Here is an 18,171-nt window from a genome sequence, read left to right on the forward strand (position 1 = left end):
AAAAGGCTTCAGCTTACTCCAAAAAAGTCTGTTGAATATTGAAAAAGCGACATTACATTCTTATGTAAGAGCATATTACAAGACAAAAAAAAAATATTTCCCCGTAAAAGCGCAACTGGCGGTGCAATTATAAATAGCAGCTCTGACTCTAGTTAAACATGGAGACAGAAAAGTTAAAAAAAAAAAATGTTTTCCTCAAGAAAACAATATTTGTACATATGCAGACTTTTATTTATCTGTATATAACAATAACAGTAAGATCAGACGCTCCGTGACAGATCTCATGAGCAGCCATTCGTCTTGATTTACAGTCAACAAGAACTGATGAGGGAAATGCTTCCATGTGTCCGCAAACAATTTTATTCAATAACAAATACTCTTAGTGTGGCATAAAGGAACACAAAAGCATAAATAATTGTCTCCGCTTATCCTGCTATTATCATCGCATTTAAAACGTAATAATTTTGCATGCAATTATATTACAGAGGTATTCAGTAGTAAAATAATACATTAGGGAATGGGGTGAAGGAAGGTGGATAATCCCTAAAAACTCTCAGCTCTTTTAAAATAGCTGTTCTGCTGTCAAATCTGATGAGCTGTAATGAGGTACTGTATTCAACTAGATATGATAGATTAATTATGAGTGCAAATCAAACTGTGCATCCATCACTCTCTTGCTCTATCTTTCTTTTTTTGAAGCGAGGTGACAATGTGTCAGATGTTCTCCAAGTGGCTGTGATGTTAAACTTTTACTATGGAGGTGGAGGGTCTGAACATTGAAAAGCTGGGGTGGACTACAAGCTGAGAATATTTGGGCACATGCCTTAAATCCTCTGGTTGCTGGTTAAATGGCTCTGTCCTGCACATTCACTGTGCCGTGTTTGCTTAAGCCTAACGTGTCGGGATCACTTACATGTTTTCTGCACTTCTGAACAATCATTCATTTGTTCATTCATTGATTCTCTTTGGTTTTTCATCTGCATGGTCAACAGTGCCACCCATTCACACACACTCATCCTTTGTCTGGTTACTTCATGTGAGAGATTTTTGTATTTCGGTTTTCTCCATGCTCTTCTCCATTGTTTGAAGAGGGCAGTGCCAGAAAAAAAGAAAGGCCAAAAAAAACAGATGTCACCTATTTCCTTTTACTAGCAACAGTTCCTGGTGACTGGTATTTACCAGGAATGCTAATATTATAACATGTGGGCAAACAGCACTTGATGGTCGATGAGTGGTACACATTATTATTAAACCCTTTATTTAAACAGTCTCATTGAGATTGAGATCTCTTTTTCAAGAGAGACCTGAGTACAAAAGAAAAAAACATATGCAAACAGCATAATAAAGGGCACAATACACATTCTACACACTAATTAAGAAAAACATGTGCAAGAGTAGCTACAAATAGATTTTAAACAACCTTTTAAAATGATTCAGCGAACTCAGAGAATGCAGTTTTATAGTTTTCTGTAGCTCCTTCCATTCGTAGGCAGCAAAGTATTTGAATCTAGTTTTTCCCCAAGTTCAGCATGAACAAGAGGTGCAGCTGATGTTAAAATGTCCTGTGACCTGACATTGTAAGTACTGTGTTTATATTCAGGCACGGAGCAGGCAATCTTTGCAGCGGAGCCTTGTAAATAAATATCATAAAATGCTGCTCGCTTCGATTTCCCAGGGAGGGCCAGCCCACTTTTTCATATACGATATGATGGTGAGTATGAATAGAATCAGCTGTGATAAATCGCAATGCATTGTGATGCACAGAATCAAGAGGCTTCATGGTAGATTTAGAAGCATGCATATATCCAATATCACCATAATCAAGTTTATTATTCTCAGCTGGTACGGATGAGCAGACCAACTGAGAATAATTTTTCCCAATAAAATGCTATGAGCTACTGAATAGAATACTTTTGATAGGTCTGTGAAAACAGGAGCACAATAGTGATGATTATCAAGGGCTTCAGTGACATTATTAAGTACACAAACTGCAGCTGTTGTTGTGCTGTGACATGATCTAAAAACCTGGCTGCTCTGACTGTTATTTGATTCCAAATACTCTCTCATTTGAGCATTTATTAAGGTCTCCAAGACTTTTGCCAGGCAAGACAATTTTGAAATAGGACAGTAATTATTTAAGTCACTTTATGGACTGGGAGCACTTGTGCAGCCTTCCAGATTATTTGGAATTTTGCCTTCATTGGGATTGGAGCTGAGTGATCATCAGGGGAGCAGGTCCTGTTGGTCTTGTTCTGGACGTCACACGGGGAGAAACCCATGGCAAAAAGATGCTTCTCCTGGGCTGCAGCAACAGCCGAGAACTCTATTATGAGTTTGTCTTTCTGCTTAAGTTCAGTCTCCAGGCTAAAAATGCTTGTGATAAAAGAAAGTAACGTAGAATTGTAAAGCTGTATTTGGTAAAACAAATACAAACTTTGATATTAGAGTGATTGCTAAGAAATGTACTGTACTATCACTAGAGCTTCTGTCATGTTTTACTGGTTATCTCTGGACTCTCTCATTTTTCTCACTTCTCTGATGTTTTCTGCAAATTTGGTCTTTGCTGTTGCTGCTAGCATTATCCACCTTCTTCAGCTGACCTTAAGAGAGCTGAGCTTCAAGTCTGTCTTTACTTTTCTTTTATTGATGCATATTTTAAACTATCTCCAAACTGCTAATATTAGCCCAGCAAACGTGGGGCGAGAATAATGCTGCCATAAATAAGAATGTCGAAAGCTGAATATTAACCATTATGCTTACAAAAAAAAAAAAAAAAAAAAGGAGTTTAACAATATAGGCTTTATTCCCTTATGGATTCTGTTCATGCAGTTTTGAGTTTTTCAGTATTGGAGGGGATGAGTACTCTGTGCCCTCACCCCAAAAATATGCCCACTCCACTCTGACACTGTAGTGTGAAGCTGCTTTCAGGTCATGCAGCACATGTGAGGCTCTGTCCAGTGAAATGAAACAGAATACTGGCTCTGACATTACAGGCGAGGAGTACACCCTGCTGCCTTCAGTCCTCCAGGACAAGCAGACAGATGTACCAGCAGACTGACAGACAGAGTGGTGCCAGGATAAAAACTCCACCTTCTTTGGCACAACAAGAGGAGAATAGGATTGTGATCCTACTCTGTACTCAATGTGCACTGCAGGATAACGTGGAGAACGTGAAAATGGAGCCAGAGCAAACTGGTGCATCCAAACACACGGTTGGCATCTGAAGGTCATTCAGGAAATGTCTATTTTGGCAGTTGGGCAAACAGAAATAGGGGCTGCCTTACTTTCCCTATTCTGCCACAGCTTAAGTTTAGAATGAGAAAGTCACTGTGTATTTATTGCATCTGTTGCCTAAATACTTTCTTGTTATTTATGGTTAATCTTCCGTTACATGCAAAATGATCTAAGACAGAGCCATCATAGACAAGACAGCCATCTAACAAGTGTGTATATGCGTGCCACACTCACCAAAGCAGGGATGGCTGAGCCTATACAGGTTTATTTTGCCTGGTCATGCCAATACACAAAACTGAGAAGCAAGTTCTTGTGAAAAGAACAAACACTGTGTATTTGTTTAGATATATTACATAAACCATTGTCAGTTGTTAAGCAGGGCATTGTAATATCTGACAGCTCTTAGCTTGCTGTTGGCCATTTGAGAAGATCAGTTTCTTTTGAGAAGCCGTAGATACATGACTATTATGTTTATGGACAATTATATAAATATAACTTTAAATAACAAAACTTTGAGAAGATTCGTTGACCTTTTATAGGGAGACGTGATATGTGAATAGGAGAAAACCTTTTACCAGAGGATATCCTCCATGAAACGTCCCCAGTTATGTTTAAATATGATATGAAGATGAGGTGTTACTGAATTAAATGGCCACATGTTTGCATGCACATTGAATGGACAAAGGATTGTAAAATAAAGAGCTAAATGTGTATTTAGGATATTTTCTTTCATTAGTCTAAAGGAAGACATCTTTATAAAAAAAAATTTCAAAATTGACCGGTTCATGAAAAAAAATGGTCTACCTGAGTGTCATTTTGCTCAAAAAGGCTCAGCTTGCACTTAAAGCAGGTGCTAATTCCACCAGTGTTTAAGTTCACTGTCTTTGTAATTATTAAGAAAAAAAAGTAGACGACCTTCATAGATATTTTATTACCCACTCATTTCCTTCCTTTCAAACTTGCATATCTGCAGACCTTTTGCACTGAACTCATAATGTTGTGTAATTTGTAATGATATAGAAACAAAAGAGGCACAAACATAAAATGCTCTTTTGGCTGCCTGTTAGGAAACAATGACGGCATGTTAGCCTTTAAATCAGCTGAGCTGGCTGACCTTTCAGGCTGTGCAGCAGATACATGGAACCACTTAGCATAAAGGGTTGTGAATTAGCCTCTTTCTGTCTTTTTTTTAAAACCTCTTTCTCAGTCTGTTGCTATTTTTGACATCTGTTGTTGTCAGTTACACAAGAAAACTGTGCATTTTTTTTTTTTTTTTTTCAGCATAAAGCTTTTCTGTAGGGAGGGAAATCAGTAGGTTTGGGATGGGTTGAAATCAGGAAATGGAGCTTTATGGGAAAGAAAAAAGCAGAATAGCAAAACTGACACTGTAGAAAAGCTGCTTATCTTTTTTTTTTTTTTCGTGCCTCACTCTTCTTATTTCCTGCTCATTCTCACGGTTCCCATGGTAGTGTAGTGTTTGAGCACCTGACTCACGGCAGCTCTCTGGGCTGTGGGGGTGTTATCACCAAGCCAAGCCAGATGCCCTCTCCCTAGGTAGCCAGCTACATACTGTACCTCTTCCACCTCTTCCCACTTAAACTGGCCACTGGCCTCCTCACACAGACACACTGCAGAACCACACTGTACACTGTGCACCTTATTTTACGGGGTAAAAAATCCACACATATCTTTGCCACATTGTTGGTCATATGACCACAACACACGAAGATGATATCTGTTCAAAACCACGTCTTGCACAGATCAAACAGTTGATAAATAAATAACCATTTTGTTTTAGACCAGCACCTGACCACAGGAGTCTTCAACAGGTACTGTTAATGTCTTGAGGGGCAAAACTCACAGCAGCACTGGATCTGCTGTGGATTTATGGCTTGTGGCACATATAATGTTCACCCCTAACACTCATAAGTATTTTGTTTTATTTTATTTTATTAAAGTTTTTGCAGATTTTCACAGAAAAAATGTAATTTAAAAAAATAACTTGTATTACATATACTGCTGGTATTCTCCTGTGTTTCATGACATTTAAGTAGGAAAGAACTGCTTTAAAGTAAAATGTTGCTCATGCAGGCTAAAAGCACTGTGAACTGAGCAGATGGTGTAATGAGATATATGGTAATAATCTCACTGTCAGCGCCTTGGCTTGTATGAGACTATGCTTAGACAGTGGCACAGCAATCATCACCGACCATGTCTTTTTCTGTGAAATAGATGCATTGTAAACTATAAGACAATGCACTGAGAATCATAGTGTCCTGGAGTCTGCGTGAAAGTCAAATATTATGCATTTCAAATGCCTTCTATTGGTTTAGTACAACTTTGAGCTCAATAGGTCACCATTACATGCGTAGGTGAGCTTGCAGGGTTCAGTTGGTACAGCACAGTGCGATTAGTAACAGGGTTGGGAGTTCGTTTCATGCAAAAATGCATTGACTCACTGTACCATAAGATTCTGTGTTTAACAGAAATGTGTTGTGTTGTGCGAGTGCTGTAGCCTACTGTAATACACAGTGGACTTGGTTTAAAGGTGCGTGGAGTACTGAAAAGTATGACCTGATTTGCTGTTGTCATATAAACAGCCTGCAGTCACATAAACCCTATTCAATTATGTAACCCCCTGTTATGTAAGTGAAGTGTGCATAGTCCATTGAGAATGGTTATTGATATACTGACATATAAAATCATGGAGTTACAGAGTGGGGGCTGGATGCAAAGTGTTCAGTACTATAGTACTTTGAGGTCTTTGAGATCTAAATTTACCAGGTGAAGAGAAGCTAATACAAGAGAAATATGGTCTCCCTTTCTTGCCCCTGTCAGCACTCACGCTGTAGCCTGTTATCTCAAGCTTTTCAGTGAGCTTTTAGGATAACCTGATAATAAGGAATTACAGCAGTCCGGCCTACAGTGGAAGTATCAGATGCGTGGACTAGTTTTTCTGCATCATTCTGAGACAGGATGTTCCTAATTTTGGCAACATTGCACATATAAAAGGAGTCAGTCCTAGATATTTATTTCATATGGAAGTTAAAGACATCCAGACAATAATGGATGATTCAAACCTGATTATAAATGATGAGTTTTGTTGTTAGACTCAGTTGCAAGTGTGTCGGCAACTGACAATTTGAGTGACCTGAGCTACAGGGTAAATGCATGACTTCTGTCTCTGTCTCTGCAAAAAGGACTGTCCTCCTTACAGGTGAGATGCAGGCAAAACATGTAGACATGGGCCACACAGACATGTCATGAGTTCTGCTAATATGCAGGAACAGTAAATCATATTTGCAGCTTGCAGTCTGACCTTGAGGAGAATCTCTACATTGCTGCTCAGAAGGCACAACACTGCACTCAAGTGTGACATCACTTTAGCACAACAGAACGCTTCACACCAGAATATCAGAAACTGCAATGCATATGTGCTTTTCCTATTGGTCAAAGCTGTAGTAGTGGCTCTATTATAACATTTACTTTAATAATTAAAAGCGAAGCATATGCCTACTGTTAAACTGACATGAGCAGATGAGCTGGTCCCTGTCGCAGCCGATGTTGTACCACCCTGTGAATGAGAATAGTTTAAATGCCAAGGGCCAGGCTCCATTCATATTACCATTAATAAAAGGCTTATGACTACAGAGAGCAGAATTCATCACTAGCACTTCACCTGCAGCAAATGTATCTTACTCATTCTCCATTTTTAGGTTTGTGCATTTTTATTTATTTATTTTTTGGTTTTCCAGATGTTCCTATTGCACGTGTTCCCTAACACATGTGCTAGTGCTAGTTTTACTGTTGTCATTACCCCAGGCACTTAAGGGGGGGGGGGGGGGGGCTGCTGCATGACTGCACCATGTGCAGTGCAGCAGATCAGCTATTGTATATTATGCATGCAATGGAGACTTACTGCCATCTAGTGGTAAAAAGCATTATTCAAATTAAATAAAACTTTTTTTTTTTTTTTAAGCAGCTTCTCAGTGTTGGTTCACTCGGATTAGTGAATCAAGTAAGCACACAAGGCTAGTCTGAAAGAACAGGAAGACATTTGCACAAGTAAAATAAAAAAAAAAAATCAATCATCATCAATTTTGGTCACTTTTTATTTACAAATGATTTTATTCTGTAATTACAAAATATCCAGTGGTACCATTTGTATCCGAAAAAGTAAATAAATTAAAAATTGAGACGGGCATCGTAATCAAAATGTCACAAATGAGCAAAATTTTCATTTCACTTAAAATGTAAGAAAGACCCCCATACACAAAAAAGCAGGAGTTCAAAAAAATCACCAAATCTGACTCCAAAATCAATTCACTAGACTTTACGTCTTCATGATGTACATGAAATGTCAAGAGAACCCCCATCCAAGGTGCAGATCTGAAATGTTTTATTCCGCCAGCCCGATTTATCACAAAATCCTAAAAAAAACAAGCACCGAAACCAAAATTCAACTGATAAAACTAGTTTGCTGCAGCTGTTCTATCACAAACAACTGGGTCACCACGTTTACAGTCGATGTCCTCATTTTAATTTAGGACCTTGATTTGAAAACCTGCTACGGCACTCTAAAAGCATTTATATTGTGTTTTTTTTGTTTGTTTTTTTCTCACTTTAAGAAAAAGCACACATAAGGTGCCAGGAAGGTAACGATCATCAGAGCAGAGTGCAGCAACAAAAAAAGTCCCGTATCCCACTGCAGAAGGCACATTAAGATCTGAGTCAGATAACCCAAACTGAACTGGAGATGTGTGTGTGTGTGTGTGTGTGTGTGTGTGTGTGTGTGTGTGTGTGTGTGTGTGTGTGTGTGTGTGTGTGTGTGTGTGTGTGTTTGTGTGTATATCATAAATGCGGATGCAGGTAGAGAATGGCTCCTGAATCCTCCAGTCTTTTTAAGGCTTCAGCTTCATGATTGAGGTCATGGTAAGAATTCTGCAACAGAGAGAGGGAGGAGCATTAGTATTCAGGGAATGTAAAGCTTTCCTACTGTGCATGTTAAAAAACAAAGACATCACTACAGGCGGCTACCAACCTTCATAGACCTCATGGTGGCATATCCATAGTAATGGATAGGTTGATGCAGGCTCTTTGAGCGAGGGTATCCAAATCCAGCAACGTGGACCACGTCACAGTAGTTGAGAGCGACAAAGATAGCAAGTATACCTGTGGTAGGGTGCACTGGGATCTGTAACAAAGAAGAGATACAGCAATCAGATAGATAGATAGATAGATAGATAGAACAAATGAAACTAACTTTAGAGAAGTAGAGTTACATAAAGCTTTAAAAAAAATTGTACATCATGAGATTTGCTAGTTACGTAAAAGAGGTTGTGATGTCAAAGCAGGAGATTTCACAACTGCTGTGTAGTGAAAGTAAGTGTTTAGTGTTTTACAATCTCCAGATGGTTTTAATACTACCACTCAAAAGACGCCTCTCGTTTCACCACTAGATGGTAATAGAGGGAAATTGCTGCCACGGTCCCTTTAAATGCAGCTGATTTGCACAAGCCTTTCCACGTGCAGTATTCAGTCTCATAACATCCATCAACTTTACCCAATTACCCACACAGCTTAATTTCAACCACCTCCTGTTCCGACAGAATGAAATGTTATGTACAACAGTGAACTGAGCTTTAGAGCAAATGGAAAAACTTGAGTATGTTGCAACGTTATTTTCAAATTCTTTTTTAGGAGTAAACCAATCCCAGAGACTGCTATTCTAAAGTAAAGTACTGATGCTTTTTTTCCAGCAATGCTGGTAATCATTGAAAGTCACAACTTACAATAAATTAGTGAGTTTTTCACAATAATCAACAGAAAAACTGTAAAAATTAGTATCCATGTCAAATATATGGCTAATAGGTGCAAAAAAAATACAAAAAAAACCTGTCCAGTGACGTGATGTGCACAGATCTGCACACTGAAGCTCACAGATCATCTCTCTTCAGTTTGTGTTGTCAAAGTAAGCATGGGCGTGGCATAGTAAAGGATGAGCGTCATGTCTAAAGTCCAGGATGAGCGATAAGCACTGCTTACGTATGCGCTTATTGTGGCTACATGTTAGCTAAAGAGCAATACAAAATGTGACGGGAAATGTATTTCCTTAATTTGTGTTTGCTAGAAAAAAAAAAGAAGAAGAAGAACAAATGCGAGAAGCCTACTCATGATTTTTGCTTCTTTTAGGAAAAACTAGAAATAACGTGAGATTTAATGAGATGAGCATGTTTGTCGTGTTACTCCCGCCTGGCTCTTTCTGTCAACAGAAATTCCCCTGTGCTGTTTGCCACTTCCTATGAGACTGTCTATGATTATGCATGCTCATAGAAGCAAAAAGAAGAATTATTTCCATATGACATATGACTATGGAAGAAACTCTCGGTCACTTTTCAAAATAAAACCCACTTTACCAAAAACCTTTTATACTTCAGCTTTCCATATCATCATCAAATTCCTCCTGTGAGAGCCTTGAAAGGATTTTTTTTTGGTCCAATGCTCCATCGGTAAATGCACCACTGTTTACATTAGACTACTTCCACTGTGGGGTTTGTTTTTTTTTCTAGTTAGGGCTTACTGAATGTCTGAGCCAGTAGATCTCAAACTTTTCCTGGCATGCCCCACTTCAGGAGTCAGAAAAGATCAACACCCCACTGTTTTTAATCAAGAATTAACAATGGAAAGGGATCCAACCTTGTATTAGTGTCAGCAGAATAGCAACCTATTGTTTCTTCTTTTTCTCCTACAAATTCAAATTAACTCAACTTAGTTTCACTGCATTTTTATCCCCCTGGTCATTCACATGCCACCTGCAGTGGCTCCTCTAAGAAAATATAGCTGCTTATTTGATTTCTTGCAGAGTGTTAGTTAAGAAGGCTAAAGCTCTTTTCATACAAGACAATATTGACACAAACTGGTAGGACACTGCCCTTTCTCACAGGAGATAGTCCACTCCAGACGCTCTGTCACTACTGTTAATACTCCCGTTAGTTTAGGTGAAGACCTGCATCAATAGGTCATGTGTAAGAATGAGAACACGCCATACTCTCTTGCTCAATGTGAACAAACCAGAATAAGCCTTTGCCATTCAGATACGATATGAAAGATTAACGATTAATGCCCAGTCCGACTGGGTCAGACCTTGGCATTCCCACATGCACCTCCTATGGGTGTTGTCAGAAAAGTTAAGGACTGTTTGTGCATGTTTGACATAAACTGGATACCTGTTATATATATATAACAGACACACCCACACACAATACCCTTACAGACGTAACAATACCACTCTCACAACTGTCCATTCAGGGAGAATTTTGTTAAGACCCAGGTTCAGAAGTGCTTTGGACAGACAAAACCTTAAATACTGACAAATGAGTAATGACACAGTGTAATATTACAGTGCATTGCACTGTTGTTCATCTAATGCATCATTTTAGAACCTGGTGAGGACAATGTGTTTTTTATTATACCCTGATAGAATTGTATGAATGTGCTCTCTCTTTTTTCATATTACTGTACATGCTGACAGGCAATGTGCATGAAAGCGTGTGTAGTTGTTGGTGTGAATGCAAGCACATTGTGTTGTTTTGGATGTCCCTTATGAATATACATATGCCACAGCATCTTATTAAGATACTGGGCCACCACACAAACCAAGTACTGCTTCGATCCTTGATTTACACGCACACGTCTCTAGAAATCTCATAAAGGATAGAACGCCATGCCTCTAAAAGACAGCTCCTCATCTATGATCTGATAATGTCAGTGGAGAGTGCGATCCAAAATCATGTATAGATGTTCAGCTAGACCACTTCTGTGTGACCTTCTACAACTTCCACAGAATTGGCCCAGAGGCCCAGTGCGATGCCTGAGGTGTGTAGCATTTTCTGTGTTCAGGATTCTAGGATAGCATATAAGCCTCACAAACCGTGAAAGACTAACAAAGCTAAATGTCAACAAATGCAGATAAATGGCATTTCATAATGAAACCATCAATAAGGGCAGCAAATACAGTACCAGTCAAAAGCAATCACACACAATGGCTCCAATAGTGACAGTAAAACTTGTATTTGTGAGATAATTTGCAAACAATCTAATGCCCTTCCTTTACCCACCCACCCAGGCAGAACAGAACAATCACCTGCACCAGATGGCATTAAAACATCATTTGAATTGCTCAGAGGTTTCAGTAGGGTGCCTTTTCTGAAAACCGTGCTGAAATGTAAAGACTTTGTTCCTCTTTTAATGTAGTTAAAAGAGGAACAACTGCGGTGTTTTTCCGCAGTCACAGGAGTTCAGGGGGTGGTTCAGTCATTCAGGTATGTATATGAAAGTATCAGGGTTATTATAGTTAACGAAAACGAACGAAATAACGAAAACTGAAATTGAAAAAACATTGTCGTTAACTAAAATAAATAAAAACTATAATTAAAAGGAAAAAACGATAACTAACTAACACTGAATTGTGAGTTTACAAAACTAACTAAAACTAACTGAAATTATCGCTAAAATGACTTTCATTTCCTTTTTTTTGTTTTTTGTTTTTTAAGCCTTGTGGATTGATGTGAAATCATTTTTTCCGCTCTCCGAGTTTAAGCTGGCAGCACCATAGGGCAACTGTGTGAGTGCCTGCGCATGTGCGGGCGTGCGCTCGCTCACCGCGCTGGCCTGAAAAATAATGGCTGCATTCTGTCGAGAAAGCGGCAGAGTCCCGTATGGAGGTTCTTTGAGTACAAGAGCACAGACAGAATCGAAAGTCTTGTTGTGGATGATGAAAAATGTGTGGAACACTTCTCAATCAGGAAAAACCAGCAACATCAAAGTCCACCTGAGAAGCGCACAGCGGCTACAGAAACCGCTCTGATCCTACGAGGTAACCTGGCCTGTAGTGATGGGTCGGTCGCGAACGATCCGGCTCTAAGAGCCGACTCTTTGGAGTGAACGACGGTAGTGAGCCGTTTCTTTTTTCTTTTCGTTCGTTTCCTTTTTTTTTTTGTGGAAGCCGCACGTGATTGGTTAAAATGAATGGTAGCATATGATCGTCTATACTGAGCGGGAGGGGAGGGTCCACGGACAGACAGCACAGTGAGTAAACAAACACCAGAGAGGGAGGGGCTCTTGCAAAATGCGCTTGGAGACAGTGTTGCCAAGTCCGCTTATTATAAGCGCCTTTGGGCTTGTTTTTTTCTAAAGTCGCTTGCAAATCTCGTGAGTCGCGGGTTGCGGTTTTTTGGGCTTTTTTTGAACGTCAAGTTGCTTATTTGGGCTTGACTTTCTTTCCGAGTGAAACTCCTTGATTATCTCCCGGCGCCCCGTAATAAAGCAAAAGATGAGTGGTAGGTAGTTTGTCCCTTCCAAGCCCCCGTTTCCCGTTGATTGGTCCTGCCCAAGTTGACCAGGCATACACCCAAACAAACACTCATAACAGCCCAAATTGAGGAGGCAGCATAAGAATGAGCTCCAGTAAGTGGGGAAAATATAGGGGAAAAAAATATATAATAAAGAGTGGGAAAAAGAGAGCGCACTTAAAGAATGGATCCAAGCTCAGATGGGAGACAGTGGCGCTAAAAGTGGGTATGCACTATAAGCAATGTATAGGGGCGCTGCACAAGAGGGGGGCGCCAAAATGATGCAACGAAATTGTTTCTCTAGTCGCATTTTCTGTATTTAACAGCTGTGCATATGAAATGATCGGTAACAGAGGAACAGCGCTGATTAGATACCCCTGTGCTCCTTCACCTCCCCTCCTCCTGCCCCCCCCCCCCCCCCCCCCCCCCAAAAAAAAAAATGAATAAAATAAATTGTGTCCGCATACACCTCTGAAAGTAGCTGTGGTCCTATTGGGAGACGTACCAAAGGCATTCCCCAGATTTTGCAAGTGTGAAATATGCTAATACAGAGAAGCACCCACAAAAAAAAAAACTGTGCACCCTTCTCTTCTATGAGGCTAAGAACCATGGGTTTTACTGCTCTAAAACACAATGAGACAAAACAAAGAAGTGAGCTATACTGTTTAAAAGTGGCCTCAGTTTTACACAGTGTTGTGGGTTGCCAGTTGGGCTTGTTTTCATAGAGCTGGTTGCTTGTTTCTGTCGCGAGATCTGGCAACACTGCTCGGAGACAGGAAAGAGCCAGAGGAAGTTGCGTGTTACATAGAGGCTACACACGGTGAGGAAAATGAGTGATGGAAAGCATAGCAAAGACTGGACACATTTTAACCTTATACCTCCAAACATGTCGAGCGAGACACAGCGTACTTCAAAAGTGCCGGTCACAAACACTGTAATACCAGTCCCGTCGCCAGATCTCAGTCTTAAGGGGGGCTAATGAACTCCAACAGGGGGGCACCACTTTTATTAGCTTGATTAGTGATCTGGCTTGGGTGGGCGGGCCAGGGTGGGCCCAAGCGTATCAGTGGGCGGGCACGGCCCCCTAGGGCCCACCCATAGCGACGGGTCTGCGTAATACCACTACATGACTGTGAAGTGTAATTTCTGAGCGTTTGAATTTTTTTGATAGCACGAATGGTTGCGGAGTTAAGGTGAAAAGCCATCTGATCAAGTTCCTTTGGCCAGCTGACTCTGGTGAGATGCTAGGTCTTAATCAGCTGTCCGCGGCTAGTAAGGTCAGGAAACCCGCGATTCAGCAGCGATCGCCCGGCGTTAAAGGATTATTCTGATAGACAGACAGAGTGTAGACTGCAAATTTAAAATTTAATATCGAGCAGGCTGCACAAACAACCTACATAGGTATACTGTATATGAACTGTTCATCCCTCAGTGTAATTAGAAGAACAAAACAGGGCAGGTCATCAGGCAGGAGAAACAGGATCAACTCCTCAAAGGCCCTTGTTTTTTCTGATTTCCAATCTTTTGTTTTATAATTTGTATTTGGAGCACTCTATTATATGTTGAGTATATAAAGAAATGTTTGATATAGGCCTAATGTATGTTTTTACATTAGTAATTCATTTTACACTTTTAAAAAAAAAAAATTAAATCTAAGGAGCCAAAAGAGCCAGCTCTCTGAAAAGAGCCGGAATTCCCATCACTACTGGCCTGCGGCTCTGGAGAAACGTGACTACTTGTCGAGTCCATGCAGCCCAGAACGTTGTGACTAAACTGTTTAGTCCTTGTGCGTTTCCGGCTACTTTATCAGTGAGAGAATAACAATCAGGAATAATAATCAAAGCATCAATATAAGGACTCACAAATGTCAGCAAATTCCTGGTAGGAGACTGCTGAAACTGTCGGAATGGACGTGAAGAAATGAAGAAAGTGAAAAAAACCAAGGACAAATATGTTTGCAGCCAAAAAACTGAGCACAAAGAGCGAGGACCAAAAAAGAAGTCCCAGCCTGCACCGCATATAAAACACCTGCACACGACCACAAGGTAATTAACACACATAATCCAGCTACACAAGCATAAAGGTTGTGTAGGTTGTGTACAGAGGCCGCAAAGACCCTGCAAGTTTAATTAGCGAGCATCTAACCAAGCTAGCTACAAAACAGAAGCAGCATCAGGTGGTGAGAACATCAGGATGCAGCTGGATTTGAGCTTTGACTCCTTCAAAGAGTTTGTTTTTGTTTAACACCACATGTAGGTGTTGTTAATCTGCTGCACTGATGCTGAACTTTATTGTGGAGTTTATTGTAGAAGTTATTGAGTTTGGGAGTTCATGTTTTTCTTTGTTTCTCCCTGTTGATGCTCATGTGTGTCCTTAATATTACACAAATTTAGCATGTCTTGTGAACAGTTGGTTGTTGAATATATTTCTTTAAACGGTATCTTTTGTCAAGTTTTCATTACACAATAGTCACTTTTGCGCCTTGAATCTTGCACCTGATTAGGTATGAAAATACTAAAACTAATACTGAAACTAACTGAAACTAAGCATGAAACCAAAAATATAAACTAATAAAAATGAGAAAAACCACTCTGAAAAATAATTAAAACTAACTGAATTAGAGGGGAAAAAAGTAAAAACTAACTAAAACTAAACTATAATGTAAAATCCAAAACTATTATAACCCTGGAAAGTATGTGTTAATCTTCATGAGTTTCTGGACTTAACTGTGTTCATGGTTAATTTTTAGCAAATCTGAGGTCTGTCTAAACAAATGTCAGCTGGAGCAACAGAGATACTGTAGCTATCTGCTGGAGTAGCCTTCTTAAGAATCTGAAAGCTGGCTTTAGCATACCCCTTTGGTAGTGCAGAAACTGTTTGTATTAGCTTCATGTGGTTGGCAGCACACAGGCGAACACTAGAGCTCCACAGTGGCCTGGCACATATTTTGAATTTAGGCCTTGGTGAGAGTGGGCGGCCAGAAGGTGGGTGGGTGGGTGGGTGGGGGGGGATCTGCATGCTGTCACTACTGCAACCAGATCTACTAGAGCGCAACACAAGCTTGTGCTTGTGTCAAAAATGTGATGGGGAAACGTGTCAACTCTAAGTAAGAGGAACAAAAGAGGAGGAAAAGAAAAACAGAAGAAAGTGGCTGCATACATGAGGACTTGTGTTGGTTCACTACATTTGTTGAATGTTTCCCATGGGGTCTATTAGGCAGGGTCAGTAACCTGAGGGGAGAGTGGGTGCTGTGAAACTGATGATGCTCAAGTGCAGAAATATTTGTGCAGGAGTTGCAAAGTAAGACGAAGGGTATGAAACTGCAGCACAGGATGAGGGTGTGGCAGATACACGTTTCCAGCGCGTTCGTTAATGTTTTATAAATGTTCACAGTCCTGAATAAACATAATTCAGACGATATTTGAAATTTTTACTGTCTGTAGGCCCGACTTCATCCCACCATCTTTCTCCTACTGCTGCCCACCCTTCCTCTTCCCCTGACCCTTCCCATACAAACTGGGCAAAATGGGAAGAGCGAGCCCACTGATCGCCTGTAGGATCACTGCCTTCCCACTTCTCACTCTTCTCTTGCACCAACCAGTTGTGTTTGCACTGCAGTCTGAAATGGTTACACCCACTGTCACTCTTTGACAAAAAGGTCTCAGGAGAGGGGAACAAGCCGAACCAAAACAAAATCTGGCTTGGGCCCACATCGGGGACGATCCCCACCAAACAGAAAGAAAGCCACACTTTGCAGATGGGATGCAATGGGCCAATAAAAATGTCATTCTACATGAGTTGCAGTCTAAGCGAAGTCTCGTGGTGTTTCAAAATCTAAAAAAAATAGCAAAATAATGCATTGTGGATTTTCATTGCACAACTGCTGCATTCTCGTGAGTTAGAGTAATGCTTTTGCTTTAGTTTGTTGTGTTTTGATTAAGTTATCTTGTCTTTCATTTACTTCATGCTTTAGAAGTCAAAGCAGATGCTCGGTGAATATCAACTAACCGTAAAATCAGTGTAAAAGTTAGTGATGGCCACAGTTCTGGGCATTTTTTCAGAAAACAAAAGCAATAAATCACTTTGCAGATAAGAACACTGGGAACTGCTCTTTGGTTTTAAAAATACAGTTTCAGGCATAAACTTATACAATACTTTGGCTTTTCGTCAAAAACCACTTATTTCACTGCCCATTTCACCTTGAAAACATAGGCGCTTATCTTGCCATGAGATACCAGAATGCCATGCAGAAGCTAATCTTCACCGTAGTTGCAGTAACTGCACCCACCTTCAACATTGCAACATCATCACCACAATTACAGAGCTAAAACTTATGATTGTGTAAGAAATTTCAGTTATTTGACTGAAGAGTAAAGACAAGGCAGTTTGCTTTGCATCTGCACTGAAATACCTACTTCCACAGATTCTGATCTTTCAGAGTCATGATTGTAAAAGCAATAAAATTAAAGTGATCACTCACTTGTTTACTCTTGGGGTGCAAAGGGATCTTTAGCAGGCTGACTGCAGTCTGATGCAAAAAGTATGGGTCCAATACTCTAACTTTACTGGCATCGCCCAACCAGATTTGAGGAGGGGGCTTCCAAAAGCCTTTCCTGACCTGGAAAAGACACATAAACATAAGGGAACATAAACAAAAGGGAGAAGATCTGTTATTTTTTTTGGTGTTGGTAGAATTAGTTCAACTATGCAAGCAGAGATGCAAGTAAACATGTCTGGTGGACACTAAATCGATGTGCAAATTAGCGGGTAATGACCCTGCAACTATTAGCAGTAGGAGGCCGGAGGTGCCGGGAGCAACAGAGTGAAGGATGCCTGCAATGGAAACAACATTTAACTCTGAAGAGCGCTGGCATTGCTCAAGTGGAACCTTTTAAGTATTTGCTCCTGATATGGAAGACAGACTGTGTTTAGTTGAGGCAGAGAGGGAAACAAAGAAAGAGAGACAGAATGAAATGGACGTGTGTGTGTGTGTTTTAATGTGGGAAAGTGCATTCTCACACATATCCAGTACCCTCTTCTCATTGTAGAGGATCTCTTTGAGCCACCGTAGATCTTGCTGTTTGAAAGGCACCAGGACCATAAGTGTGCTGGGTTCATTGTCCAGTCCGGGATTGTAGGAGGCTGACTCGGGGTAGAAAAACCTCATGGTGGTCTTGTTCCCCACATCTTCCTCGTAGCCTCTCACCGGGGCATCATTCAAGCTGAGGCAGGAATAATATATGTGAAAATAAAAAGAATTTTCAGAGCTGTAAGTAAGGATTTCAATTTTTTTTTATTTGAAATGAGTTTTATGTAAATGAGAATTACATAACCAATATTCAATGGGTCGTGAAACACTGCACCACCCTCTTAGAGCTTCGCCATTACATTTTTTACATCAATGATTTAAAGTCAAGACAACATGCTCAGAAAGTGAAACCAGAATATTCAGATACAGATAGTGAAACTGAACTCAGCTTTCAAATTACTTTTTTCCCATAGGGCCAAGTGGGTTTGGTTAGCTTTTTTCCCCTTTGGAAATGAAATCATCATTTAAAAACTGCATTTTGTAGTCACTCAGGTTATA

General features: G+C 40.2%; 1 protein-coding gene across 2 annotated transcripts in view; it reads right to left on the reverse strand.

Moving 5' to 3' along the window:
- Positions 1 to 7,328: 7,328 nt before the first annotated feature.
- The window catches only part of st3gal4 (ST3 beta-galactoside alpha-2,3-sialyltransferase 4), a 30,397-nt gene continuing 19,554 nt past the window's right edge, over positions 7,329 to 18,171 (reverse strand). For both annotated transcript variants that reach the window (XM_030744100.1, XM_030744101.1), the window contains exons 9-12: positions 17,617 to 17,806; positions 17,065 to 17,202; positions 8,276 to 8,428; positions 7,329 to 8,175 (exon numbers count right to left, since the gene is read on the reverse strand). In XM_030744100.1, coding sequence (XP_030599960.1) covers positions 8,086 to 8,175; positions 8,276 to 8,428; positions 17,065 to 17,202; positions 17,617 to 17,806 — 571 coding nt within the window. In that variant the 3' untranslated portion in view covers positions 7,329 to 8,085. The remainder of the gene's footprint in view (positions 8,176 to 8,275; positions 8,429 to 17,064; positions 17,203 to 17,616; positions 17,807 to 18,171) is intronic.

The sequence above is a fragment of the Archocentrus centrarchus genome, chromosome 13 (genome assembly GCF_007364275.1).
Source record: "Archocentrus centrarchus isolate MPI-CPG fArcCen1 chromosome 13, fArcCen1, whole genome shotgun sequence".
In the NCBI taxonomy this organism is placed as follows: domain Eukaryota; kingdom Metazoa; phylum Chordata; class Actinopteri; order Cichliformes; family Cichlidae; genus Archocentrus; species Archocentrus centrarchus.